The sequence below is a fragment of the Schistocerca gregaria genome, unplaced genomic scaffold (genome assembly GCF_023897955.1).
Source record: "Schistocerca gregaria isolate iqSchGreg1 unplaced genomic scaffold, iqSchGreg1.2 ptg000615l, whole genome shotgun sequence".
NCBI classification, from domain to species: domain Eukaryota; kingdom Metazoa; phylum Arthropoda; class Insecta; order Orthoptera; family Acrididae; genus Schistocerca; species Schistocerca gregaria.
The window spans coordinates 208,756-234,691 of NW_026062003.1; the positions used below are offsets into that span (position 1 = coordinate 208,756).

A 25,936-nucleotide genomic window follows, 5' to 3' on the forward strand; every position below is an offset into this window, starting at 1 on the left:
TTTCCGACCCCGTGCGCGCCGCCAAACGGACGCCCGTCGCGCGAGAGGCGCCTGGAGCGACCCCACGAGGAGAGAAGCTCGCGAAGCGCGAAGCGCGCAAGCAAGGTCGCACGGTCCTTTGCCTGTACCTCGAGACAAGTGTTTTTTGTAGCTCTGTTTTTTTTTTTTTTTTTTTTTTATGTTTCGCGCGGAGGCGCAAAATCGAACACGAATTTTTCCTCGCGCTCCTCCTCGTTCGCCTGCGAGGCGGGGCCTCGTTCGCGAAGTCGTGTTTTTTGTCTTCTACCGGCGCGCATGTCCTCGCGCCTCATGGCAGGCGGCCCTTTGTCTGTCCCAGCGCCAACGCTCAAACTTCCGCGCCGCGACGGGCGGCCGTCATAAGTTTTGTACGCAAGAAAAACGCTTGCTTGCCTTAGCAGACCTCCTCTTTCTGATCCTCTTCCGCATAATTTTCTGTATTCATTGTGTCCAAGCCCAGCATTTCGTCCTGCTCTTTCGAGCGCACGTAGTCTTCTTCCTGAATCTGAGGATCCGGCTCCGGAGCGGTAAAGCTCTGGATATAGCTGTTGGCAATGGGGTCATTCAAGATCAACGTAAATGGCTTTTCCACTTTCAGCAACGAGCGAAGTTTCTCAAAAAAGTCGTCCCAGTTTTTCTTGTCCTCCTCTGAAGCGCTGTCTCCGAGCATGCGGGCCTGTTCGTCCAAGCTTTCTATTATGCGGGCGATGATCCCCTCAACGGTCGTGAATCTGCCACCAAGGGATCCGGGTTCCACAAAAAGACTGATTTCCGGAATTTCCAGTCCGGCCGTGCTGCTCTTTAGCAAATCCCGGGAAAGGTCTTCTACGCGCAGCACGCTTAGCCTAATGATCCTACCGAATTGAGATATAGGGCCTTCTGACTTAACTTCGTTGTTTCGGTATCCGCAGTGGTCGCAATTGAACGACATAATCACAATGTCCCTGAAATAGGGAATGGACAAGTTGATCATGCGCTCTTCTCCGGGGGCTCCACAAGAAAAGCAGTGTGTAGGAAATGTGTGTATTCGGTCCACATCAATTGATTGAATTGACTCGAAAACCGAAGATTTGCTCGGTCCGGCTTCCCGCTCCGCGTCCGAAGGCTGTTTCTCCTTGCGGTCCAACAGATCCTTTATGATATCCGGGGACTCCTTTTTGATTGCCCCTTCGCTAACGGGATACTCTAATGACGATTCGGCGCAAAAGCCTATCTGCTCGTTCTGCTCCTTCGTCCTGAGTTGATGCGTCGTGACCAGCTTCTTGTCGTCAAACGGCGTCGCGCCAACGTGGCTGATGTAGGAGTTCCCAGTCAGATCTTCCAATACGATGGTAAACTCACCCTTTCCGTCGGCGTATTCGTTCAGTCGACTAATAACTCGCTCGATCGCTTCATACGTCTCCGGACATTCCTCTCGGCGAACGTGCTGCATGTATCCAAGACCCTTAGACGTCTCTCTCAACAGCCCCTCCACAGTCGTCAAAGCCCCCTTCTGCGTTTCCGCCGGAATTTCTAATTGCAATTCTGGTATCTTGACTACCGCGTAGTCATTCTTGATTACATAGCGGTTGAGATCCTACAATCCGCGTTTCGCACACAACGTTAGGACGCTCTTTTGAGCCCCCCGCGCGCCGTGCACAACGTTGCGGGCGTACGTGCACTATGCACACACATCAGCGTCCACACATACCTCTTGAGACGATATTTTGCACGTGATTTTTATGGACGACGGCTGCGCTGACGCGAATTGTACACCATTATCCGAGTAACTGCAGTGCGGGCATTCGAAGTGCGAAATGATCAAATCTTTAAAATAGGGAACCGTAGTCAACAAGAAGGTTGTTGTTCCTTCTTCTCTACAATTCATGCACATCGATGCCACACTGGTAGTCGAATTTTCCGAGCCAAGATTGGCGAACGTCCTGTTCCTGTCATTGCTTGAATTATTTGTCTCGTCTGCATCCCCCTTCTCGTCTCTCTCTAAGGAATTCTGAGGATCTGATTGAGGGCGAGTCATAGCAATAATCAATGCAAAAAAAAATAACATCTCAGCGCCTCTGATTTCACAATATTTACTTCTTTCACGCCACTTCCCCATCCGCTGTCTAGACCGCTCTCAGCGACTGACTGCCAAATTCCGAGGTCCCAAACTGCGAAAGAACCGCATAAACCCGGAGAAACAACTCGTCGTTGTCACCGCCTACTTCTCTCTGACGTCCCTTTCCCCTTAAATCGCGTCCACCATGTTCGCCTCCTTCTGCCCTGACTTCCCCAGACAGCTTTTTTTCTCTCTCGCCCCTCGCGTTCGCCCCCTCCGCTTCGCTCTCTTTAGACAGCCTCTATACACCTAAGTTGTATAGAAGTGTCGAAAATGCGTATCTTATTCGCCTCTCCTCTTCCAGGACAACACTAAGCACCTCGTCCTCTCACTCTTCCTACCTGCATTGACTCCGGCGCTTCAGTGCGTTCCGCACTTTTGCAGGCCACACCAAATTGTGTGTTTTCGTCGCAGACGAACCAAGCGCAGAAGACCGAGAAAATCTCTCAAATTTGATCCAGCGTATCAAAAAGGCGCTTTCTTGAGCAACGCAAACATTCAATTTCAACGAGGCTCCAAAAAAATAGACCATCTTCGTCCCGCCGCTTTTGGCCACAGGCGAACGCCCCAGGAATTTGTCCAGGGCGGCTGTCAACCTCGCTCAATATTTGTGGCATACATTCCTTCACCAACCATCGTTTCAGATCGGTATACCGTTAACGAACTACCTTATGGAATTCGGAGCATCGACAGCTCGACGATTACGACGCGCTCATAAAGCTCTCAGTTTTCGGCCTCGGAAATCAGCCGAATTTTGTGTAACGCTGACCTCGGGACTTCTCTCACTCAAGCTTCCAATCCGTGGCAGGCATAGATAACCGTCATTTACTAGACTTTGTATGGGAATCAGGCCTCAGCGGTACCGAGCCAATGAATTTCTCTTCGGTAAGATATATCTCAAAGTGATTGGAGTCGCCCTGCGCTCCACTTTAGAAAGAATTGACGGCCGACGAGAGCAGTGGCCAACAAGAGTGCATAAAAATGCGTGCTTTGGCTGATTCAACTAATAACACTTCCAACCCATATCCGTGAAAAAGAAAAACCAACCATGCTTTTGGCTTTCATTAATTTTTGAAAAAAATAGACAAGCTTTGTTCATTTTTATAAGCAAAAACCGAAATCACTACAATCTGTTTTCTTTTTCGTGAATTTCTATCACAATATCTTCCAATGCAGGTATTTTTTCTCTTAGCTTTTTCTTGGCACTTCTGGCCAACTCTAGAGTCTGGTGCAAATCTTGGCTGTCTGCGATAATAACCAAGTCAGCAATTAGCTTCTGTCCAGACTTTCTCAAGCGGACCCGGCCAATCCGGATGCGAAGTAATTCGGAGACTTCAGAAAAATGCTTCTCGAACTTATCAAAGTAATTACGGTCGGTTAGTTCGTCAATGGCTCTTCTAATGACTGAAACTCCAGATTTAACTACAATCCCGGCCACAAATATAGCAGCCACATTGTCCAAATAAGGGATACCTAGCATCTCTCCCCCTATTCCGACGAAGGCAAGAGCAGTGGATATGGCATCTATACGGTGATGCCAAGCATTCGCCACGAGAACGGTCGAGTTGGCTTTCTTAGCAATGCGAATAGTCATTTGAAACAACAGCTCCTTTGTTATGATGCACCCCAATGCTATCCATAGCGTTATGGGGGTCGGGGTAACTGCCGGTGCGCTCGCTAATTCAACTGCTGCCTGCCAGCCTATTCCAAGTCCAGTGACAACCAGCAAAAAGGACACAGTGAAGCCGCCTAGGCTGTCAAACTGTGGTACGTGTCGCGGTTGTAAAAAAAAAAAAGAGTAAATCGTAAGACTAAATGGACAAGCGTCGCCCGACACCTTCAAGAAGATGCGCCCGCAAAGTCAAACGTATCGGGGTGGATGTACCGGAAACAAACTACAAACACAGCTATGCAGGAAAGAGAAAAACAACCACACTTAACTCTGCACTGCGCATGTAAAGGTGGAACCTGCAGTGTGTGACAAGCTGTGACGAGCCCACTTCAAGGGAAACATCTCATACATGCGATAAGATACGCGCATACGAACGAAGTGGTAAAGGACGCTCAATGACATACTTTGTAATATCCATAAGGATAGACGCTCGATGTGGGCTTTGAAGCTATGTGGTATGTGGCCAAGGCTATACTGTCGGTTATTAAATCACCTAGCGAGTGAAGCGAATCTGATACCAAAGAGGCAGAATTTCCAATCTAGACGCAAAGTGCTATCGTCAAAACTATGCAAAAAAAAAAAACTTTGTGCCAAATAAATAAGACTGTACAATTCCAAAGAGACCTTTGCTTTAATGAATGTAAGAAATTTCTACTCAGCACAATGCAAATTTAAGTGTTTCAGAGGGTGAATGTTTGATAGGAAGTAAACCGACATACCTGACTGTCAAAATTACATTAGTTACGAGCCCAAGGACAGTCAAACGGATTCCAATGGTCTGTATACGTTTATGTTCACGATCATCTGACACATTGGAGCCCTTGTCGCCGTCCGAGCTGTCGATTATGTCGTGATTATGTCCAATGTGCTGCAAAAAGGGATATTTATCGAAACGTAGGTTGCTGTAAACTATGGGTTTCATCTTTGCTTGCCTCCTGTACGTGAATTCTCTAGATTTGAACGTAGGAATATGAAAATGTTTTACGGATCCTCGGCGAGAAGAAACTAAAGCATGCTTAGGCAGAGAAAAGTGGTAAGCACAATCTCTCAGGCTGGGCACAGAACCAAGATGCATGTGAAATAATTTGCAAGCTGGAATAATATGAAAAGAAAACTATAGAGAAAACGTATAACAAGTCAAATTATCGGACTCCTCTTTGTAACAGCTTCCATATATGCAGCTTTTTTTTGGTCACCCAATAAAACATCGAGCAAAAAAATATGGCTCCATGAGGTTCTGTTGTAACAAACCGCCAACGCGCTAGGAGCTTTGGAACTAAATGAAAAAAATTATAAGGCGAGTAAGTGTGAAGCATCCGTTTGTGTGAATTGCTCTTCGAGAGCCTGCTGGAGCATATCAGCAGAAAATGAATGTTCCGGAAGCAGACCCAGTGCTTGATGGTAATAATGAATCGCATCGTCAAGGTTGCCTCTCAAATGATATGTGTATCCTAGTGCCGCATAAACTGTTGGGTTATAGGGCAAAAGGTTAGCGGCTTGCTCGTAATACTCAATTGCCTTATCGTAGTTCTTAATTTTTCGGTAAGCGTGTGCTGCGTTGAACAAGGTTGGCTCGAAAGTTTCGGTTAGATTATTTTCGACCATTTCTAGCACCTTTTCAAAATGTTCAATCGCTTTTTTCCAGTTGCCTTTTAAGTATTGAATGACGCCCACTTCGTGAACAGAACAGGGGTCTAGTGGCTGCATTTGACAGGCTTTTCCAACGAATTCGCTGGCTAGCTCAAGATTATTGACCCGTATAAGTTCTGAGGCAATAGAGAGGTAGGGGATGTGAGAGCCAGCTAGCAGACGCGAGGCTGTTCGATAAGAAGCCATGGCTTGATCATGCTCGCCTTCCCTTGCGAAGGTATGTCCATAACTAAGCCAACTCAACCCAAATTCTGGGTCAAGAACATTCGACTTGCTAAAGTAGCGGCGCGCACTGGGCCAAGATCCAATGAGGTAGTAGTAACAGCCCACGGCGTACCATGAGATGGCCGCCTTCGGATATTGATCTATCAAGTTATGTGCAAGATAGTATAAATCATTGGTCATATCGAGCTCTACCAAGCAGGCTATATGCACGGGAAGTACACTTGTAGAGTGCGGATACTTATCTAAAATTCTAAAAAAGGTGTTAAAGTCGCCTCCATCTACCCCGAAAAAAGAAATTTTTTGCACACATACTTTTTTGAGATCTTGTAGGCATTGCTGAACTCCCCGTAGTAAAATGCGGAATTGGCTTTAAACGCCAATACGTATTCATTATCTTCGAATTGGCGACTCTGCTCTAATTTATAAAAAGGTTCGATCTGTTCGTAGTTTTTCCCGGGACAGACCACACCATTTTTAACACTTCCAAAACAGCTCATAAAACTGCTGGTTTTGCAGAGATAAAAAGTCCGAAGCCATTCTGCATTCTTGGGAAACTGAAGCGATCGGATAACTTGCTGTTCTTCTGGACCTGTGAGCATCAATTTATCTGTCAGTTTAGCCCATGCCTCGTAACAAAAAACATCTTCGTATAGGGCCTTTTTATACCAATAAACTGCTCTTTGTCTCAAATCCAGAGCTTCAAATGCGTCTCCTCTCAACAAGCAAATTGCGGCGTCTGTTTTAATTCCCTCGCCAATAGGAACTTGCTCATCAGAATCTTCTCTTCTCATTTCTTCCTCATCCTGTTTGTGATCGCCTAGGACTTCGATACAGCCATACCAATCCTTACACTGAACCTATATACGAATGATAGGTTGAGATTACTCGAATTCGAACCTCTGTTTGCATAAGTACGCAGTAGCGCTATTTACGTACTCGACACTTCGCAAGTAAAAGTGTACATTTTTTGTAGATATCGCTGTGAATATTATAGTTCACCGACGCATCATTGTACGACTTAAAATTGCTCAATGATGATTGTCGATATTTCTGAAGAAGATGGTTGGCTCGCTTATATTGGCCAGACTTGAAATAACATTGTGCTAATAAGTAAACGTTGTCCAAGTTGTCTGTAGGCATACCAGGCAAGGCATTCGAGTGAAAAGCGGATTTTTAAGAGTCAGTTAAAGATATTGAGAAAGGTGCACAACCACCTGAGGAGTCCATGTGGCTCTTATCTGTTCAGCTTGGCTGATAAGGAAGCAAGAGTTAAAAGTGTCAAAATAAGAGGCAAAGAGTATTACCCGGATCCAAGGCTACTAATTTATCGGCAAAAAATATGGCAGTATCAAATGAAGACTTCTCAGATGCATCAATAGCCAACGAACGCAAATTTTGAATGTTCATACGTTGTCTGCACCTGAAACACTAAGAGCACCTTATTTTTTCAATTCTTTTGTCCGAATCTTTCAAAAAAATTCGAGTTACGCGCTGTGCATATATTCCTCTCGGTTTAATGACTATTTTTGCTCTTTGCATTACATGGCATACACATGCTGTTTTGCACTGAATCTTGTATCTACGCGACATAGGATATAAGCGATCCATCGGATAAATCACTTTAATTGTACTCAGCCGCTAAGCATAACTCTTTTTGACAGCGAGGCCTTCGGTTACCGGGGTAGCTGCAACAATGAGCCAGACGATTTCTATGGTATAAAGGATATCTTAGTATTTTCTAGTAAAAAAAAGTGTTTACCTTGAGCCTAGATGGCTGAAGATGCCTTTTTCAAATCTATTATGTTGTCGAACTATATATCACGATATTTGAATTTATCTTTAATTTAGCATTTTTATGAAATGCCTGAATCACCTTAATAATTAGGGAGGTATCATGTCCGTTTTTTGTTAACTTGTCAACCCAGTTGACAGATACATACATTCAAATATCGACATAGTTTCAGGGCTCTTCAGAGTTTTTATCTGTGAAAATTGTATTTCTCTTGTCATTAAACTTGTTCATAGTCTTTCGTTCTCCGTAAACCAAAAACGTTTCTACGCACTCAACGCCTTTTTCAATTAAATAATCCAGCTTTTTTCTATCACTTGAGGGCCAAGATCTAAGAACATAGGATTTTAGGTCGTAATTTTGGTCCTTAGCTGGACATCCTATTCCAACCTTGATTCTAGGAAAATGATTTGTTCCAAGATTTTCGATGATGTCCTTGACTCCATTTTGACCTCCTGATCTACCTTGACATTTAAACCTGATTACTCCAAATGGTAAATCAGCCGCATCGTGTATAATCAAACTGTTACCCGTTTAATGCAAAATTAAAGATTGTTCTCAATAGTTGTAGTTACAGAATTTTAGTAATAATAGAATTACGGACCAGTCGCTATAAGGAATTTTGAGGTAATCTACCCAACGTCTAACACACTTTCCAGATTGATTCATAAAAGTTAAGGGTTTGACTAGCGTCACGTTTTGCCCAAAAAGTGTACTTGCTATCGGAGGCAGTCAAAAAATTAGAAAACACTGAATCAATAAAATTAAAGAAATGGGCCGATCGACGACATATCCTATGCGCAGATTACCTACTCTTATACAAACTATCAAATTTATGTCGAAGAAGTTGAATTTTATGAATAGAAGAAAATGAATCAACAATATTGTATCCAATGTTGTGTCTGGAATGTTCGTATTGACTCCCCGGGTTTCCAAGACCAACGATTATCTTATGCCCACGTTTGATATCGTTGGAAACGCAATAATACCGAACAGTTACTTTAAAAAAAGTTGCTGAAAACATTTTGGTTAGCTTATGGTTTTGAGCTGGTTAACACTGGTCGTGGTTTCTGGCGGAGAAACTTCATGTGAGGGGTAGTTTTTAAACGGCAGGTGTAGATGTTAAAAACCAAAGCGTTGAATATTTCTAGGACGGTAAAAAATATGCTATCAAAGGCTCATATAATTTTTATCATTATTACTTTATAGCTCCTTATTTCAATAAATGTTTCATAAAACTTATGCATATAGTGAAAACACTACATATTTAATACCTTTGCATTTTTTTCTATAAAAGAACAGCCAATTGGAATACATACCAAAATGACAAAATTCCCTGCTTACTAGATAGTGATGGCTGGTTAGTACAATTGGGAGCTATAAGCCTCAGTTCAGCTCACAACACACATTATGGTAGTTTTAAAAACCATCTGAAGGACAACAGAAAACAAGCCTTTTTTGGCTCAAATCAGGATTCTTCAAAGGAGGTTCATTATTCTAAACTTGAGTTTATAGCTAATAAAATTTATTATAATAACTTACAGAACTGTTTCGGGCGAACTTAGAATTCTTGCACGTTGAATTGATCACATTCATCTAATGGATTCTCCTAACCCCCATGCAACGTTGAGATAAATGTAACGCAGTCAGAGTTAGATATAGATGCATCGCTACCACCCAGTAATTCCCAATCAATGTTATTTACCAAAATTAGTATTCCGGGTCTTCTGTTATTTTTTAAGCTACGTCAGCTAGTGGTAATGCGGAAAGAGCTGAGATAGTCTGACATACATAACATCGTCTTGAAGAAACAGGTCTAATCTTTCCGACACCAAATTTTCCGATATGTATTTTACCAGTTCACGTAGAGATATAGTCTGTGTATCGAATGGAATTTGCAGCTGCTTGGCTTTATTTTTCATTATAAGCTCGAGTCCGCCGCTAATCTCAGAGTATTGGAGTTTATTTTATACATGAGTTCCCAGGTTATTGAATATAGAATAGAATGCGGATATTTAAACTTCCTCATACCTAAACTCAGCATTTACTAACATTGCCGAAAATGTATTTGGATGTATGAGTTTCGTCGAACGAATCAAAAACTATACCAATGAAATAGGCATAAAAAATTTTATCTGTTTGTTTTTAAGGTATAATGTTTTAGCGATATAGCTTTTTAGATGAAAGACATCGGTTTTATTAAAATAATGCATAGAAAATTGTGAATTTTTTATTTATTTATCGGTATATAGACCATAAACTACGTCGTATTTATAAGTATTATTATCACAAAAAATAGATAGTACGATTAATTGAGAGACTTGGAGTGTCGCGCTACTTAATATATTCTAATGTTTATTACACAACGTCTTATCCTTGTAGCCGAGTTTTCTTTTTATTCACCGCTACATTTCACCAGCCTAAACTCTAAAACCTAATTGTTCGGCCACTATAGAAACATGTCTAGCCGTTATAGCAAGAAGTTTGAACAGTCTTCTAATACACCAAAACATAACGGCAGCACAACAAAAGATTCCCAATCTATAAGAAAAGAGAAAGATAAAGCCAAAACGTCTAAACCTTTATATTCTACAAATATAGATGAATCTTTCTATTTTACAAATAACAAAACTTCAGATTCTCATTCAAATAAAAACGTTAAGAATAAGAGACATAGGAAGCTCACGTCGATGGATAAGCAAGCTGATAAATACGAATCTCATACAAAGCATTTTGTGAATAATGAAACACTATCACCTGGAGTTGATATCTTACATAGTGATGACGAGATATCCAGTTCAAGCAATAAATATGAAGATGATGAATACGACATCAAAAGCGACCTACCCAATAAAAACTCCGCCCACTCCAATCAAAAGAGGTCACAGACTCATCATGCAAGCTCTGACAGTGAATTAACTGACAAAGATATGAAATTTTGGGAAGAACCAAATGAATCTAGGGAGGAGGTACGCTTAAGAAAAAAATCTAATGTTTTATTCTTTAAAATTCCTATGTTCTCCGCTAATTAATTCAAATAATTAAATTTATTGTAGAAGGAGACGAGCGAAGAAGAAGAAAACAACGATGCGGAAGCAAATTCAGAGAACAATCAGAACATGCTGGATACTGTCGTTGTTAAGCGAAGACGAAAGAGAAAAGAACGCAAATGGAAGAAGGCAGTAGACGCACCTAAAAAAGCCTCGAGTGCCTATATCTGCTTCTCTAAAAGCGTCCGTCCATTGATACAGGAAGAACTGTGCAAAAAGAAGCTCAATCCCACACCCACAGTTCTTATTAGTGAAATCGCATGTCGATGGAAGGCACTCTCCGTAACTCAAAAAAAACCCTATTATGACGAGGCTAACAAAGATCGGTTACGTTATGCAAACGAAAAGCAGCAGTGGTTGCTTAGTCAGACTAACGAAGTGGGTAAGGATAAAAAATTAGCTCAAGAGTTTACTCAAACTACAGAAAACTCTCAGGATAACAAGCACAAAATATTTAAAGTCCGCGCTGAAAATGAAGAGCTTTTTGACAAGATTAATTTAAGACAGCTTACGTATAAGCGGTTGATCAAGAAAATTCAGGCAAAAAAGCACGATAAAAGAGACATTCTTTGTATAACTCAACTTCCTAATATTCGTATTCGTGATAACGAAGATGTCGCCTCGTTACCGAATTTTGCGGAACTCGAAGTTACATTTATTGGTAACATGCAATCAAAAAAAAAAATTAAAACTAATTGACTCGATTTGTAGCGCCAACTTGTATCACTAGAGTTTTCACACAATAATTTTTTACCAGACCCTATGGTCAAGTATGTGCTTAATGATAACTCTGTATGTTTCCGGGCTAAGAGCATATCTTGATTTGTCTTGACTGTGTAAAAGGCCCATAGCAAGGATTATTGGTTTGTCACAATTTTCACCCACTAGTTCAATTAGCTGCTGGGCAAAGGCTTCTAAAGTGGGGTCATCTCTTCTCCCTATTAACGTCTTCACAGAGAAGCTGAACTCATTCTTAAATAGACTATCGCTTTGTGCTCTTATCTTTTTCAATCAAATGTGCACATAATAGAGATAAGTCTACATCGTTGTAAATAGCCTAAAGTTTTTGTTTGTCAATTACATACAATCGTTCCCCATTTGCCTGACTGTGTAATTAAAAAGAACAAAGTATTACGATAGTTTGTTAAAATAAAATCGGTTGGAATATTATCGATAGCTACCGAAAATTGTTGCGTTTGAACTGGAAACCCTCGGTCCATAGCTGAAAGTTTTAAATACCAAGTATATTGAAGCGACTAGTGTAGGGGCTCAAATGCCTCTCAACTCATAGCTGATTTTTACTATTTTTGCAAAAAAAAAGTGTGCTTTCAAATTGGTATTTACAAAACCTACGAGGTCTGTTGAGGCACCCATTAGAATGTTCACCATGTGACCGCAATTAACAGAACGCATGCGTGCGACGGTTTATTTGCAAATTATTTAGCCTCGCTTCTTCTTATATTTACGCATTACAAATACGCGGAACTTTTCACTGGATCTATAGAATTTGCCTATCAATTCTAAGAGCAACATATTGACTTTTCACTCTTTATCGCGCATAAATGTAAAACGAGTTTGAAATTTTCTAGGATAAACCAGCTTAAAAGTACAAATTAACTGACGCTTCCGTACACATTGAATCAAAAAAAGAAGCGATATTTCAAGCAAGCATACTAGTAGGCGCCGAAAATAGAGGGATTAATTAATTTTTTGCTGGACAATATAATTTTTTGTACGTATAGCTAAAAAAGAACTGACATGTTTCTCAGATTAGCTATGAATTAAACGTATGCGTGTAACCTTTTTGTAGTTACAACGGGCTGATTATCATGCTTAAAACCTCTGATAAATGCCCGGCTATCTCCATGTTCAAGTTAATCCAAAGTATATTGAACGTATCTATGCAGTTTTTGAACGATTCAATTTGTGTTACACTAATTGAGGCAAATCATCAGTAAATCTGGATAAATTCCGTTTCCGTTTCGTTGTTATCGTATGCTTATTTATTTCTAAAATCCATATAGGTAGGTAGGTTCTTACGACAAACAAGATTAAAAGTATTGTATGAAGGGATAAGTTATTGAGCGTTTTTCTATCTTCTTGCTTCTTAGACTTTATTAATTTTTAAACCTTAGACATTTTGTTGAACATGCCGATAAAACTCCAACAAATAGAGTATATCAAGATGCCATTATAAGAAATGTTGTCCTTGTCAAAATCCATACAGCTATAATGCATCGATTTTTGCAGTATCGAATGCGGAGCTGCTCAATAGACACTGTGAAACTCTATACATTGATCAAAATTTCAGGAATTAGAGGGTCAAGAGACTTTATATTTACAGCAAACTCTGTTTTGACTCTTTTTTTGTCTGTTTCTTTCTATTTTCCTGCAAATGCGTCTATAATTCCTCTACATCAGCTTTAAATTTAATAGGAATTGGTTTCTTCTGCTTTGCAATGTCCTGAATCAGCCCGCTAGGCCAATCTGCGTTCGGTTTTGCTATGCAATGGTCTATAATTTTCTCTATCATCGTCCGCAAATGTAGAGCTATAGACTGCTCTGATATTTGAGGCTGAAAATCCAACAAAAAAGACCACTTCTCCCATAGCTGTACAGAACTCCAAAAAACAAATTTTGACGTAATTTCAAAACTAAATGAGATCTTATGCTGACGCTTACTTTTGGCTCGCACTTTCTGTTCTACTTTTGTACATAAATCCTCTATTGTTTTTTTGGTTTCTGAATGAAACACTCTTACCTAAAAATTTCACTTATCGAAGATTAAATCACCAGCTTTGATTGTGCGTTCCGTAACTAAGAATTGAATAGAACTGAGAGTTTGATAAAATTTGTACATATTTTTCTCCCAGTAAACGTACAAAATAGACGCTTTCTCCATCCTTCCCAATATCAAAAACAACGTCCTCTGGATATACCCAGCCTATTGAGCGATTGAACACAATAGTATTAAAAATAACTATAAATACACAAATTAGAAAAGAGACATGTAGGCCAAAAAATTATTTACGTTAAATTAAATCGATTCAAATATTTCCAGAAGTGCACGTAATAAATTATATGTCTTAAGAATAGCTGAATTTGAGTACCAGATAAACAATCTTTTACTGTTTGCTTGTTTGAAGAAATAGGCTATTGGCTGATTAGAACAAAAGATAAATAGGTGTCGACTTGGATTGAGGAATATCTCGAAGATTTGAATTCGAACGCACGAGACGCGGTAAAACAAAGTCCTTCCCGGCCATTGGAGTTAGAATTCTAAAGAGAAACAGGAAGCAATGATAAAAAATAATGATAATAATTGATAATTGTTTATTTTTTTCTGCCTTTTTTAGTTTTATGTTGCAGTCTAAATGTTCTACATCTTTAAAAATTTAATTCAGCACCGAAGTGATATCTGGGTCATTCAGAAAATTCTTCGAAGAAAAAGAAATCGGGTACCCAAGCTTAATATTACCCTCCCCTTTTCTTCTTTTGGCGCTTATCAAAAGTTCTTTTGTCGTTATTGCGCCTCAGAATCACAATTTTTTTCAAATCAACGAGATGATCTTGGCAACTCTATTTTCACAGATAAAAGCGAATTATTGAACCCTATTACGGCTCGCATACAAGACAATGAAAAACACACAAATCTGACTTCACAAATACAATATGACATTCAAGCAGTTAACCTATGCCATCTTTCAAAAAAAGGGGAACTGGATCCAGTATCTACACCCCTTCTCCCTTCTATATTAGAGCCTGTTCCTTCGGACCATGCTCAAAGCATGAATGTTCAAAAACCAGATGTAGCTCGTGTTATTGGCATAGCCCCTTCGTCTGGTCATTCACCCTGTTCTGAATCTTTAGATGAGACATTAGCATCACCTCAGACCTTCTCAACTCCACTACCTATCGACAGAAAGCCTCTGATAGCTATTGTTGGACGTCCTAATGTTGGAAAGAGTACATTCTTTAATAGACTCCTTAAGAAAAACGAGTCCCTTGTGACTAATATTTCTGGAACGACTCGAGATCGTAAGTACGGTTCGATAGTGTGGGACGATTATCCTGTACTTTTAGTAGATACGGGCGGCCTTTTTGGCTCAGACCAGTGGTCGGAGAGCATCCACGCACAGGCTCTAATAGCGACAGAGGAGGCCGACATAATTATTGTCATCGTTGATTATGAATCTGGTCTGACAAAAAAGGATGAGCAACTCGCCAAAATGTTGCGAAAAATGTCATCGAAGCCTATCTTTGTGGCTATCAACAAATGTGACAACCCAAAGCGTATAAGTGATGAAGCAAACAATGTTTTTACTAGGCTTGGGTTTGGTACTCCTTTTCCTATCTCTGCTACACATAATATCGGTGTATATGACCTTATAGATGCGATTTTATCGTCAATCGCGCATTTAGGTTTTCAGAGAACGATTCCTGATGAACCAGAATCGGAGCATGCATTAAGTAAGGATGGCTTGATAACGACGACTGCTTATCACAGCGATGGGCGCCGCAAGGAAATCCGCGTTGCAATAGTCGGCGTGCCGAACGTCGGTAAGTCGAGTTTTCTTAATCGTGTTCTTGGCTTTGAACGAAGTATTGTGTCTCCTATTCCTTATACCACGACTGCACCTATCGATGAGCGCATCCTTTGGAAGAATACCTATCCTATTACCATCGTCGACACAGCCGGAATCACTAAAAAAAAGTCTCAATGCACGGATTTAGAACGTCTCTCAGTTCTCCATTCACTCAGATCAATTGAAAATTCTCATGTTTCTATTCTCCTTCTTGATGCCCGCCTCGGCCCCAAAATGCAAGACGCTCGAATTTCAAGATACATTCTCGAGAACTACCGAAGCTGCCTTGTTGTCGTCAATAAATGGGATTTGTCATCGGATACGAGCATTCACGGCATGCAAGTATATGAAGAGCAGTTACGCGATTCTTTGAAATTTTGGAATTTTATTCCTATTGTATTTGCATCGGCAGCTGCTAATTTTAACATTGAAACGGTCATGAATTGGGCTGTCAAGATTGCAAATGATAGGTTGGTCAAATTAGCTACCCGCAAGTTGTTTCAGGCTATAGAAGAAGCGAGTCTGATCAGACCCTTACCTGCTGACGGCAAAAAAAGCCTTCGGATTCGATTTTGTACTCAGGCCAATTTGCATGGAGGCCCGACGTTTGTGTTTTTTGTCAATCATCCAGAACTAGCAAGTGCATCTTATTCCAAGTTCTTAGAAAACTTCATTCGACAACATTATGCTGCGTTTTCTGGAACGCCTATTCGAATGTTATTTAGAAAAAATGAAAGTAGGTGCGATGATAAAGATACTTCTGCAAAGCATTCTACCTCTTGTCATATAAAAAAGAAAACTAGGAAGAGATGATAAAATTGTACTTGAATTATTTTTTGTTTGACAGCAGTTTGGGATATTCACTTCTTTGCTAGTTTAATCGTTTATTATATCGTTTATAATTTGTTAGAATTTCATATCCGGTTTACTGTTTTTCGCCCATTCCCTAGCTAAGCCAACTTAGCGAGGGCTTAAAAACTAATTAAACCTCTTTGGCGTAGTTGAGACACTTCATATATAGAAATCTTGAGCCATAGTATGTACTGCTGTAATTAAGAGCAGAAGTTTAATTTAGCTCTTCCAAGTAGACCTTATTATGCACATATGATGTAATGCACATATAATCGATCAAAAATCACATGAAAGGTTATAAGTCTGGTTAACAGATCTACATAAATTTTGAGTGAAAATGAGTTTTTATTCCCAAATAACATAATGTTATTATTAGTTGTACTCGAATAGACCATTAAAATTCTTTGCAGTTTTATAGGTAGATAGAGAAATATTTTCTCGCTTTTCCAGTTTTCGACAAAATTTACAGTTTTGGGCATAGTGAAGTAACTGAGATTGGTTTTTTCAGCGGGTATTATTATTTTCAATCATCATGCCCCTCAAGTAAATAATTCGCAGCCATTTGTTCATCTTTATCGCAAGCTAGAAACGCCACAATCACTTTGGGTCTTTCAAAACCTAGATTACAGAGGCGTTGAATCGCTTCGTTTTCCTCCTCGCTTACGGAGATATAGTGTATTTCAGTATTATTACCGCCCATATTCTGACCTTCGACATTTCCTACTTCTTGCTGAGGTTGGCTGTTTTCATTTGACACTCGAGCTGCTCTGTTCTGTGGTGGATCTTGGATAAAATGCATAAATTCGTCTAAATTATCATTAATCAGAGAAATGATATTAGGATCAATCTCTGCTAGGTTTTGTAAAAGCTGCTCTAAAAGTTCTGGATTTTCTCGAATTTGGTTTCGGATTTCGTCAAGATGTTCATTGTTGACCAGAAAATCAAAAAAATTTGAATTATCAGTCCTACTGTTACCCTGGTTTTGGGCTTGAGAATTCGGGTATGTAGCAGAAGGTAAATGGGCAAGTTCTGTCTGAGATAATTCTTCGTCTACATCTGGTATTTCACCCTTTATTAAAAAATTTCAGTTAGAGAAGCAGAACAAAAAATTACTAATATACAACACTAAATAAACTATCTTACAGAAACCAAATATTGAACTGCTCGTTCAGGATTTTGAAAGCTACGATCTAATGCCAGAATTACTTGATCGAGATCAAACCCCATATCTACTATCCTGTTTACTGTTGCTTCATGTTCGGCATCTGACACCATTCCTCTCAAGTTTTCTTGAGTAGGTCTGGAGTTTGCAAGAGGCATTGTGGTGTTTGTTTGAGCTGTCGAAGCTGAATTTTGAGGCATAGTCGTATTACTGTTCTCAGTTGATTTTCCACTCGCCGGAATTTGACTGTCACTGTTTAATTACCGATTTTAATTTTCAACACATTATCAGATGCCTATCAAAGTTAGTAAAATTCTGTATGTGTCTATTTATACTTCAATTTGACCAAACTTTTATTTTCATCTGCATATCAAGTGTACATACGCTTCCACAGTCGTATTCTTCTGCGTATTATTAGAATTCGCCATAGGCTAACATTGAACAACACAAAATAGGTCAGTATGAAGATCAGGATTTACCTTTTTAAAAAATGTCAAAATTTTTTTTGGTGATTTACCTTGACATAGATCACTAAGTTATCGTTCTCAGAAACATTATATTGGCTCAATTTTTTGTTATTGTCGAGGAACTGTCCCTTGTAGATGAGATACTGCTGAGGGAATGGGTATTTGTAGAGCTGTTCGATCCTTTTTTTGAGAGTGGAAACCTTTAAGTAGAGAGAACAGAGGTGAACAAAAGAGGTGAATATTACAAACGCATGGTATCATGCATCTAGAATTTTTTTAGTGAAGACAATATACGCGAGACCAATTAAGTTTATTGCTATTGTACATGTTTCTGTACAATACGATCAATAAGAAAGGACGATTTACATACAAGTTCTTCCGGGTCAACATCTATTTTATAAACCTCTCTTTGAACAGTGCTAAGATGAATCTTCATATTTTAGAATACCAAGAGCGAATATAAAAAAACAATAAAAACATTATATTTAATTTCTCACCAAAAAATAAAAATTTCCTAATACCTAAAAGAAGATAATTCTTTCCCTTTAACTCTCACGCTTGCGTCGTGTTACACGATACCTCTTCACACAGAATCTGCCCATATGCAAAGAGTAAGTGTCGTTTCGAATAATATAAATGCATTTAACGATTTTTTGCATATAAACAAGCTGGTATTTGCTTACAGATGCTAGACATTCTTTTAACTTTTGTATCTTCATTCTTTCTGACTCTTTATCATTCGTTACCTCAGCTTTTTTTCCTGTACTGATTTTTCTAATCCATCTCACTTTCCGACACTGAAAACATCTTTTGTGTTATTGCCATCAGTCTGCTTGATTCGGGGACAGGTCATTCTGTCCATACATCACCTTCTATGGACACATCGAGAAAAAAGTTTGTGAGTTCTATTCTTACTAAGACAGATCCTCAGACCCAGCTGTTAGCTCTGATAAAGAAACTCGATATAACCTACTCGTATAAATCGCGTTCAAAATATGTCAAAGAATATTGCGACTTTATAAGATGCTTTGTGTATGTTTAAGCTTCCTACCTGTAAAATATAATAGTCACGGACCAAATGCAGCAAATCTATTTGGTTTCGTATTCGTGACATAGGTCTAATGCATACACTATCTTTGTTATAAAAAGCCTGGGCAAATTTTTTCGAATTAATCTTTTCTATAATACAAAAAATTGCTTTTGATATGACTGTATTAACCTTTTTTAAGTACAGCATCGATGAGCATAGGCAGCTACGAAACTGTTGGAATACAGTACGTGACATGTTACTGAATAAGGAGAATCCAGAGTTACAAAAAGTTGGATTCGACATTATGTGCGCTATTGTCCAGGCACATCGCAAGCGACTTGGATCTCTACAATACGATTGTTTTTGCTGTATTTGCCAGTTACCTCAAGGCTCCGTTTACGGACCAATTCTTCTTACACACTTAACTAAAGGCGGCCTGGATCTTCTATTTAAAGATGAGATCACTGAGCTTTTATTATCCTGGATCAAACACACTCGTCAAAGTATAAGCGTTGTCTTGTCCCGAGAAACCCGTGCAAAAAGCAACCCTCTAAATAACTATACCGACCTCTGGAAAAACTATAAAGAATATTTTCTTGTATCTTCAACGATTTCTGAGAATATTATCGCATATCATTTCCCATCAATGAATGAGGCGCACCGGACTAAAATTATACTAGAATACTGTCATCTTTTGATAAGTTTGGTCTCTAGAGAAGAATATGCAATTCGAATTATTCATGTTTTGCGTACAATTTCTACTCACTGCTCTCACATCCCGTCCAATTGCTTTAACCCTATCTTGTCTACGCTCGCTAAAACATCTGAATTCCAACGACTCATTGAAGAATCAAAACTGATTTTGCAAAATTTTCAGGGTTTGTATCGCATTCATACGATTGGCGTTTTAATTTCGATTTTAGAACAATCGTCACCACATCAGACCAACAATCACTTGATTCGAGGAGCTGTCTTCCTAATCAGTGATATTCTCTGGAACATCGATTCTACAGAAATGGTTCCTTCATATTTTTTTAACATTATCCTTACGACAATCGAGTCCGTATTGTATTGTGCGAATGCCCCTCTGGCATACAAGGTTTTGTCTAGTATTCAAAAACTAGTAAAGAGCTATGGTAGGGAGCTTAAACTGGAATGGGAAACGATCTGTAACATCCTTTCTAAGCTTCATGAAATTACCACTCAGAGAAATTCTGTCAATCTGTTTGCACCCATCTTGCAAGATCTATTGCTGGCAATGAACGAAAACCGTCATGACAATATTTTTTTAGCCAACGAAAGGTTTTTTTGGGATGTGATTGAAAAGTATTCTTCTTTCATGCCCGAATTTATGCTTGTTCAAGCACTGGAATATAGAAGCAGAGAAATACATCCGTTGAATAGTTATTGGATTGACACCCTAGAGCATATGGTTAAAAATTATATCGCCGACGCCCCTAGTGAAGATTCTATTCAGAGCTATCCCCTTTCCGTAAAACTTAACGTTTTGAAATTTTTGAAAAATACCTTCGACTCCTACAAATATTTTTATGGCGATCTCATTGTACAAAAGACTCTGGTTTCTCTTAAACGTGCATACCCGTGTAGCGACGCTGTGCTCAATAAGACGTGCATTGAGCTAGTCGTGCACTTCGCGAATGGCGTCTACACTGAATCAATATTTTTCAAGGTTATCGATTATTTGACCAATTTTATTGAGAAAGATTGCCATATGGATTGTAAATACTTCGCTACTCAGCAACTCCTCGACTTGTTTTGTAACAAATTTTCTACTAAATTTACAAATCATGTTCTTTACTTATACCATCTCCTGATCTCTCTACTTTCTCATCATGACGTAAAAATCCGAAGTGACGTTCAAGCGCTTCTTTCCAGCCTCAGAGTCACAGCAGACGGCTCATTTTCTCTGGACAGTACATCTTCCCCGTATCTTAAACTAACGCCCAGGTCGACCCAACCGTGTCCTTCGTCACAGGACCGAGAAACAGCCAATTCCAGCGCGCCTAACACAGACTTTGCCAGTCCTTATTTGGACATCTCTGTTCTATTTTACACTCTGCAAAATAGACTATGTAAGGAGCCATGCCCCGAATTGTTCGAGTCTATATGCAAGACACTAATGAACTTTCTTCAGAATTACTGGATGATGACGACGATATCCGTTGTTCCGTTGGTATCTCTGCTTCTCAAGCTTTTAAGAAACCAGCTATTTGGCGTTTCAGCACAAAACCTTCTATATCCAGAGGGAACTATCGGCCATTTAAAAACTGGATACGGGCTCTTGCTGTCCACGATTCCTTACATTTTTTACGAAAAACATCCGGATGAAAGCGTCTTGTCTCTGCGTAAAAGCGTTATTGAAACCTTTGTGTTTGCCATTTCAAATCAGCATCTTCTGCCCCCAGATAACGTCGACCACGGTCTTCTTCAAGTCTGTTTCTCGGCTCTAATTCAGTGCAATCACATAGCACCCGTGCTCATAACTGATCACATACCAGTCATAACAAAAATCATTTATTCATTGTCCTCTATCAAAACGACTGCTTCATCATCTGTCAACCCCTCTGGTTCGGAAAATTCGGCGCTTCTTACTCTATTGCCACTTGATGTCCGCTTTTACATTCTAGAATATCTTCATGCCGTTATTCGGGAGTCAACACTCATAGATATTTCTATCAAAAACGGCAAGTTGATATTGCTAACTCTACTGAATTTTACTCATCCAGACCGAGTCTCTCCTCCCTTGGTTGTCCTCGCGTTTCAAATTCTTGCAAACTGGTTCATTCATGTCGATGTCTCTAACAGAAGCTCTGTTTTTGACCTCATCTTGCATTCGGTCAAACAAAATGTCACTCATCAACGCTCGTACATTTCAGAAGCTTACATCGATCTCTTCTCAAGGCTGACATTCACTAATTTCGAGCCCATTGACATCGTGAACTATTTACCTAAGAACAATTACAATATGACTATGCTATTTAACGAAAAATTAGGCTCTACCACTCAAAGCTGGTACCAACAAAACGCGATTTTTACAATCAAGACCAATTCTACCGGCTGGGCACACGTGACTGTCCGCCGAGCGTCCGGAACCACCTCCTGGCTCATGCAGTTTCAAAAAAAGCTTAGGAATGTTCAAAACGGTACAAAGGGCGATGTGGGTACTCACAACTCGTCTAATTCGGATATTATGCCAGACATAATATGCCCTCAGTATTTGGCTTTGTCTGACTATATTGATTGTTTAAAGAACCTTGTTGAATTGAGTCAAAAAATTTTTGAGCCTGAGCCTGTTCGAGACCTCTGTTTTTCTGCTTGCAACTCCCATTCACCAAAATCCTGTAATAAATTCGATTCAAATTCCAGAAACTCTAAAAAGTCCAGACTTGGTTCTAAACAAAAACTAAAAAAAACATCAAGTAAAAATTTAAAATACAAGTCGATTCATAGAAAAACCCCTACATCAGTATCGGATAACACACGAGACGTCTGCGGAACGGGCTCAGAAAGCGTATCCAGCGCGCAGAGTCAGCTGTCAAGTCCAAACAATGCTCTAACTACAAAATTTTCAATTGAAAAATTCAGACAAAAAGGTATACCATATAGGTCGAAAATATCAGTGCGTTAGTCGATTTTCTCTACTCTATTATTTTAACCTATACACCCCATTTAAGTTTCGAAAAAATACTCTACTATCTATTTTTTTGTTAGACTCAGATTGTGTAGACGACGATAAACAAAAACAGGATGGAAATCTCAACTTGCGAGTAAGTAGCAATAAATCAAGTATTGAAGCGCGCTCTTTTAGACAAATGGGCTACGAAAGCACGTCAGCGCGCGACGTTCAAATGCCGTTCCACCAATTCATTAATCAACAGGATCCTAGACTTTTTGGTTCTTCGTTCCGCAAAAGCAAAACCTTGTCTTTTTCAGTTTGTGTCAATAGTTGCAAATATACTCAAAAGGCACCACATGATGATTTTTCGCTGGTTTCAGAACAAAATAATGGTCTTTTTAGCAGACATATACCTCTTTCTTACACCATTGAGTTTCCAACAGCTGGAAGTTTGTTCACATTAGTAAATACAAATACTGACTTCCAAAAGGTAACACGTCTGACCCCCGAATCGGAGTATTTGTACCAAAGTGGTTCGTTCGCTCAACTTCCCCTTTTCAGTGAAGATACTCCGGTACAGCAATTGGATTTCAGCGGTGATATATGCTCAGAAGATCAAAGGCTGAACTCTAAAGCTAAATGGGCCAATAAGGCGCTTGCCGAAATTCCTAAGGCATTTGATTTTATTTATACAAAAGGAGAAGGTGGCTCGCCCATAGCTAAAGCAAATGGTAGACAAGACCAGAGTTCCGATGTCCGGGCACATATTTCACATAGAGACGAATTCATTACAAACCAGTCGAATCGTCCCGCTCAAAATCACCATCATAGGAAACCCTCTACAACTACAAACAAGAATTTCAACTCACCGAATAATTCAGTTAAAAAAAATTACAAACTTGATCCTCATCTAAATACTGAAAAAATTTGTCCTGATATTTGCCCCTCTTTCGTCTTCTCGCAGTTCCAACCCTTTATCTGCAAAGACGGCTCCGGAGCTAAGGCACTGGAGCAGTCCGAGGCCTTAAACCGTGCATTAGCGGTGCTGGATCTTACCATAGCATGTGAAACGTACAAGGCCGGCCTCATGTATGTCGCTCCTGGTCAAGTTCATCTTGAGGACATACTTGGAAACACACATGGCTCTTCATTTTATAATAGTTTTATCCAGTTCCTAGGCGAGATAGTTTTGTTGAAAGACAGCTGCTTCTTCACAGGTGGTTTGGACAAGACCAAAAATCTTGACGGTATCTATTCTTTGCTTTGGCGGGACCACGTTTCCCAAATTATGTTTCACGTTACCACTTTTATGCCCAACCTTCCATCCGACCCCACATTCGTCAACAAGACCCGCCATATCGGAAATGACTATATCATTATAATTTGGCACGATTGGGATGACGCCAAGTGTGGAAATGACACTCTAGCAGGTCACTTCAACCTCGTCACCATCGTCATACATTCCTTAAATAATGGGTGGTACCGAATTTCGGTTCAGTCTAAAAATCAGATATATCAACCAGCTTCTTTTTTGTCACCCCAGCTAGTTCATGGAGAGGATCAATTGGCTCATTTTGTGAGGATATTAGTCATAAACGCACATCCGTTATGTAAATGGAACATGATGAACCAGAAGAAAATTGACGTGGTTTCACACTATGAAGAAAGATTGAGACAAATTGACCAGATTGGCCAGCGACTTGCCGTCAAGAATGTTGATGACTTAGATCAAGTATTTTTACATTGAAGCTGTTCCAAAATTAATGTAAAGTTTCAAAATTAATGAAAATATCCAGACCAACGATTTTTTTTACATATAATTTGCCTTTGATCAAAAATGGCCTATATTTTGTCGTATCTTCTTACTCGTCTATAACTGTTTTAAAAGCCCATTTTAACCTGTTTTTCGATATTTCCACAAGAAATCAGTTTACTGCATCAATCAGTTACACATTGCAGTAATTTGGCTTCAACCAATTATTCTCTCAAAGCTCTTTAAAACTTTGCCTTTTCTTTTTATTTCTTCCTTGGTTGCGTTTTTATTTGATTCCAGCGTAAGTTTTAAATTCTCTGCGAGGAATCCAACAGCTGTTTGTCACTGCGATATTTTTTAAATAAGCGCATTTTATCATCTACTATACAAAACAACGTTTTTTGCCTGATAGATAGGCTTGCTATTGCTTTCTATAAAATGGCTTCTACTATCTTGACTAAGGCAGTCCAGAACCTTTTCTCACTTGTATTTTACAACGTCACTGCCTACTACTTAAACTTTGTCTTCAGAATCAGGTATAAAAATTTTACTCTTAGCAGTGAGGACCGCGTCCTCTTTTGCCCTCTACCCTTGTAGCTAAAATGGATATGTTCATTCCCTCCTTCACCTCTGTAAACTATATGATGCATTTTCGCTTGACTTGCTTACACTATGTATCTGACAGTTGCTGTATTTTTTAAATGCCAATGCGTCAGGCTTTGTGACCTTTTCCGCTATCAGCCGTGCTATTTTTCAATATTAAAAAAGTACACAACATGAATATTATCTATATCAGAGCCGTTTAATTCCGTTCGGAATCGGCCGCCTCTATACTATATATGCTAGAATTAAAATTCGTAATACATTTTAATATAAAATGTCATATTATGTTTTTTGCTCCTCTATTTACATATTTCTATATATCATCTCTGTATATCTGACCTTGTTTCTAAATTTATTACACATCCTGGTGCTTTAACTCGATTTACCAGCGGTCATGAGTAACTCTAACTGTTGACAAATATTGATAAAGGGACATGTATCATCCATAAAAGCAAGCTTTTTTATATTAATTCACGCTTGCTTTCAAAATTTTGAGCTATGGTAAATTACTGCATTTGCGTATTATGAGAAAAAGATTCTGTAGACTTCACAGTGGATGGACAGCTTAAACAATCTAAATCTATAGAGCACAGAAGTCATTATAGCTATTCATTTATTTCCGCTTAATTTATCACATACTGCGATGTCCCTCTGGACAACATGTAACCTAACTTGACGTAATCTCTAAACTCTCATCACCACCAATTCGTGTATCATCTACACAAACCAACAAAATATTTGATGCTAAAGCCTCTCGTTGAACGGTAGGTGAAGTTTAGAACAATTAAATATACATTTTTTTCATTGTCTAGTTGGTGGTCCCAACCAATAACATTTCAAGGTCGAGTATTTAACGGATTTGCTGAGCCGCGATACTAGCCTATTTACAGCACTGTGTGTTAGCCTAGCTGGTTATAATCTAAATTGAACTGTTAAAAAAGGGGTTTGAGTATATGATACTTGTGTTTAAGATTCAAGATGTAAAAGGGTGCAATGTTTATCCGGATATTCTATCAGTTATTCGGAGACAAATGTTTAAATACATTGTTAGGCTTAGTTCTTTTAGCTTCAGAAAATCTAACGTATTATGATCCAGAGCCTGCAGGAACGCTCAACTCTGCAATCAAATAGGCCCTATAATTTAAATTGAAGTTTTGTCGACATTAGAATTAAACGAAGGAAGCAGCTTTTGCTGCTGAGTCATAGAAAGACAAACCAAAATTCTCTGGTTAGTAAAATTTTGGTCGAAGCTATTGTTGAAGTCATGCTTGTGTCTTTTCTATATTGCCCTCTGCTTTTTGGCTGTTGAGATTTTTAATTTAGAAGCAGATTTTCGATCGATTC

The 25,936-nt window shown here is 39.3% G+C and overlaps 5 protein-coding genes and 2 long non-coding RNA genes across 17 annotated transcripts; 2 read left to right on the forward strand and 5 right to left on the reverse strand.

Moving 5' to 3' along the window:
- Window positions 1–412: 412 nt before the first annotated feature.
- Window positions 413–1,450, reverse strand: LOC126317002 (zinc finger protein ZPR1 homolog). Its single transcript, XM_049993036.1, has one exon. The coding sequence runs from the start codon at window positions 1,448–1,450 to the stop codon at window positions 413–415; it is 1,038 nt and encodes a 345-aa protein (XP_049848993.1).
- A 1,734-nt stretch (window positions 1,451–3,184) lies between these two features.
- On the reverse strand, window positions 3,185–8,599 carry LOC126316945 (uncharacterized). 9 transcript variants are annotated; one of them, XR_007556347.1, is made up of 8 exons: window positions 8,266–8,599; window positions 8,057–8,171; window positions 6,600–7,975; window positions 5,976–6,520; window positions 4,508–5,913; window positions 4,399–4,417; window positions 4,193–4,327; window positions 3,237–3,878 (listed from the first exon to the last, which is right to left on the reverse strand). XR_007556347.1 is itself a non-coding variant. In XM_049992980.1 (8 exons), the coding sequence occupies exons 5-8, from the start codon at window positions 4,861–4,863 to the stop codon at window positions 3,240–3,242; spliced, it is 1,149 nt and encodes a 382-aa protein (XP_049848937.1). In that variant the 5' UTR covers window positions 4,864–5,913; window positions 5,976–6,252; window positions 6,330–6,520; window positions 6,600–6,793; window positions 6,968–7,093; the 3' UTR covers window positions 3,237–3,239. The 9 variants fall into 9 exon arrangements, 4 of the variants coding, with proteins under 4 accessions (XP_049848937.1, XP_049848935.1, XP_049848934.1 ...); XM_049992980.1 differs by lacking the exons at window positions 8,057–8,171; window positions 8,266–8,599 and having other exon boundaries at window positions 5,976–6,252; window positions 6,330–6,520; window positions 6,600–6,793; window positions 6,968–7,093; XR_007556345.1 differs by lacking the exons at window positions 8,057–8,171; window positions 8,266–8,599 and having other exon boundaries at window positions 4,399–4,412; window positions 6,600–6,793; window positions 6,968–7,087.
- A 412-nt stretch (window positions 8,600–9,011) lies between these two features.
- On the reverse strand, window positions 9,012–9,565 carry LOC126316989 (uncharacterized). Its single transcript, XR_007556358.1, has 3 exons — window positions 9,484–9,565; window positions 9,244–9,393; window positions 9,012–9,179 (listed from the first exon to the last, which is right to left on the reverse strand). It is a non-coding gene; the product is annotated as an uncharacterized LOC126316989 (long non-coding RNA).
- A 113-nt stretch (window positions 9,566–9,678) lies between these two features.
- On the forward strand, window positions 9,679–11,490 carry LOC126316971 (FACT complex subunit ssrp1-B-like). The gene is made up of 3 exons (XM_049993002.1): window positions 9,679–9,754; window positions 9,908–10,421; window positions 10,509–11,490. The coding sequence occupies exons 2-3, from the start codon at window positions 9,912–9,914 to the stop codon at window positions 11,199–11,201; spliced, it is 1,203 nt and encodes a 400-aa protein (XP_049848959.1). The 5' UTR covers window positions 9,679–9,754; window positions 9,908–9,911; the 3' UTR covers window positions 11,202–11,490.
- A 1,689-nt stretch (window positions 11,491–13,179) lies between these two features.
- On the reverse strand, window positions 13,180–13,756 carry LOC126316972 (uncharacterized). Its single transcript, XR_007556356.1, has 3 exons — window positions 13,613–13,756; window positions 13,385–13,482; window positions 13,180–13,263 (listed from the first exon to the last, which is right to left on the reverse strand). It is a non-coding gene; the product is annotated as an uncharacterized LOC126316972 (long non-coding RNA).
- Window positions 13,757–15,867: 2,111 nt separating this feature from the next.
- On the reverse strand, window positions 15,868–18,650 carry LOC126316973 (UV excision repair protein RAD23 homolog). Of its 3 annotated transcripts, XM_049993003.1 has the most exons (7): window positions 18,543–18,627; window positions 18,316–18,441; window positions 17,940–18,163; window positions 17,620–17,769; window positions 17,487–17,533; window positions 17,084–17,354; window positions 15,868–17,009 (listed from the first exon to the last, which is right to left on the reverse strand). In XM_049993003.1, the coding sequence occupies exons 3-7, from the start codon at window positions 18,003–18,005 to the stop codon at window positions 16,464–16,466; spliced, it is 1,080 nt and encodes a 359-aa protein (XP_049848960.1). In that variant the 5' UTR covers window positions 18,006–18,163; window positions 18,316–18,441; window positions 18,543–18,627; the 3' UTR covers window positions 15,868–16,463. The 3 variants fall into 3 exon arrangements, with proteins under 3 accessions (XP_049848960.1, XP_049848961.1, XP_049848962.1); XM_049993004.1 differs by having other exon boundaries at window positions 17,940–18,441; window positions 18,543–18,650; XM_049993005.1 differs by having other exon boundaries at window positions 18,316–18,590.
- A 3,497-nt stretch (window positions 18,651–22,147) lies between these two features.
- Window positions 22,148–24,822, forward strand: LOC126316974 (uncharacterized). The gene is made up of 2 exons (XM_049993006.1): window positions 22,148–22,213; window positions 22,332–24,822. Exon 2 carries the CDS (start codon window positions 22,433–22,435, stop codon window positions 23,981–23,983), a length of 1,551 nt encoding a protein of 516 aa, XP_049848963.1. The 5' UTR covers window positions 22,148–22,213; window positions 22,332–22,432; the 3' UTR covers window positions 23,984–24,822.
- Window positions 24,823–25,936: the final 1,114 nt, after the last annotated feature.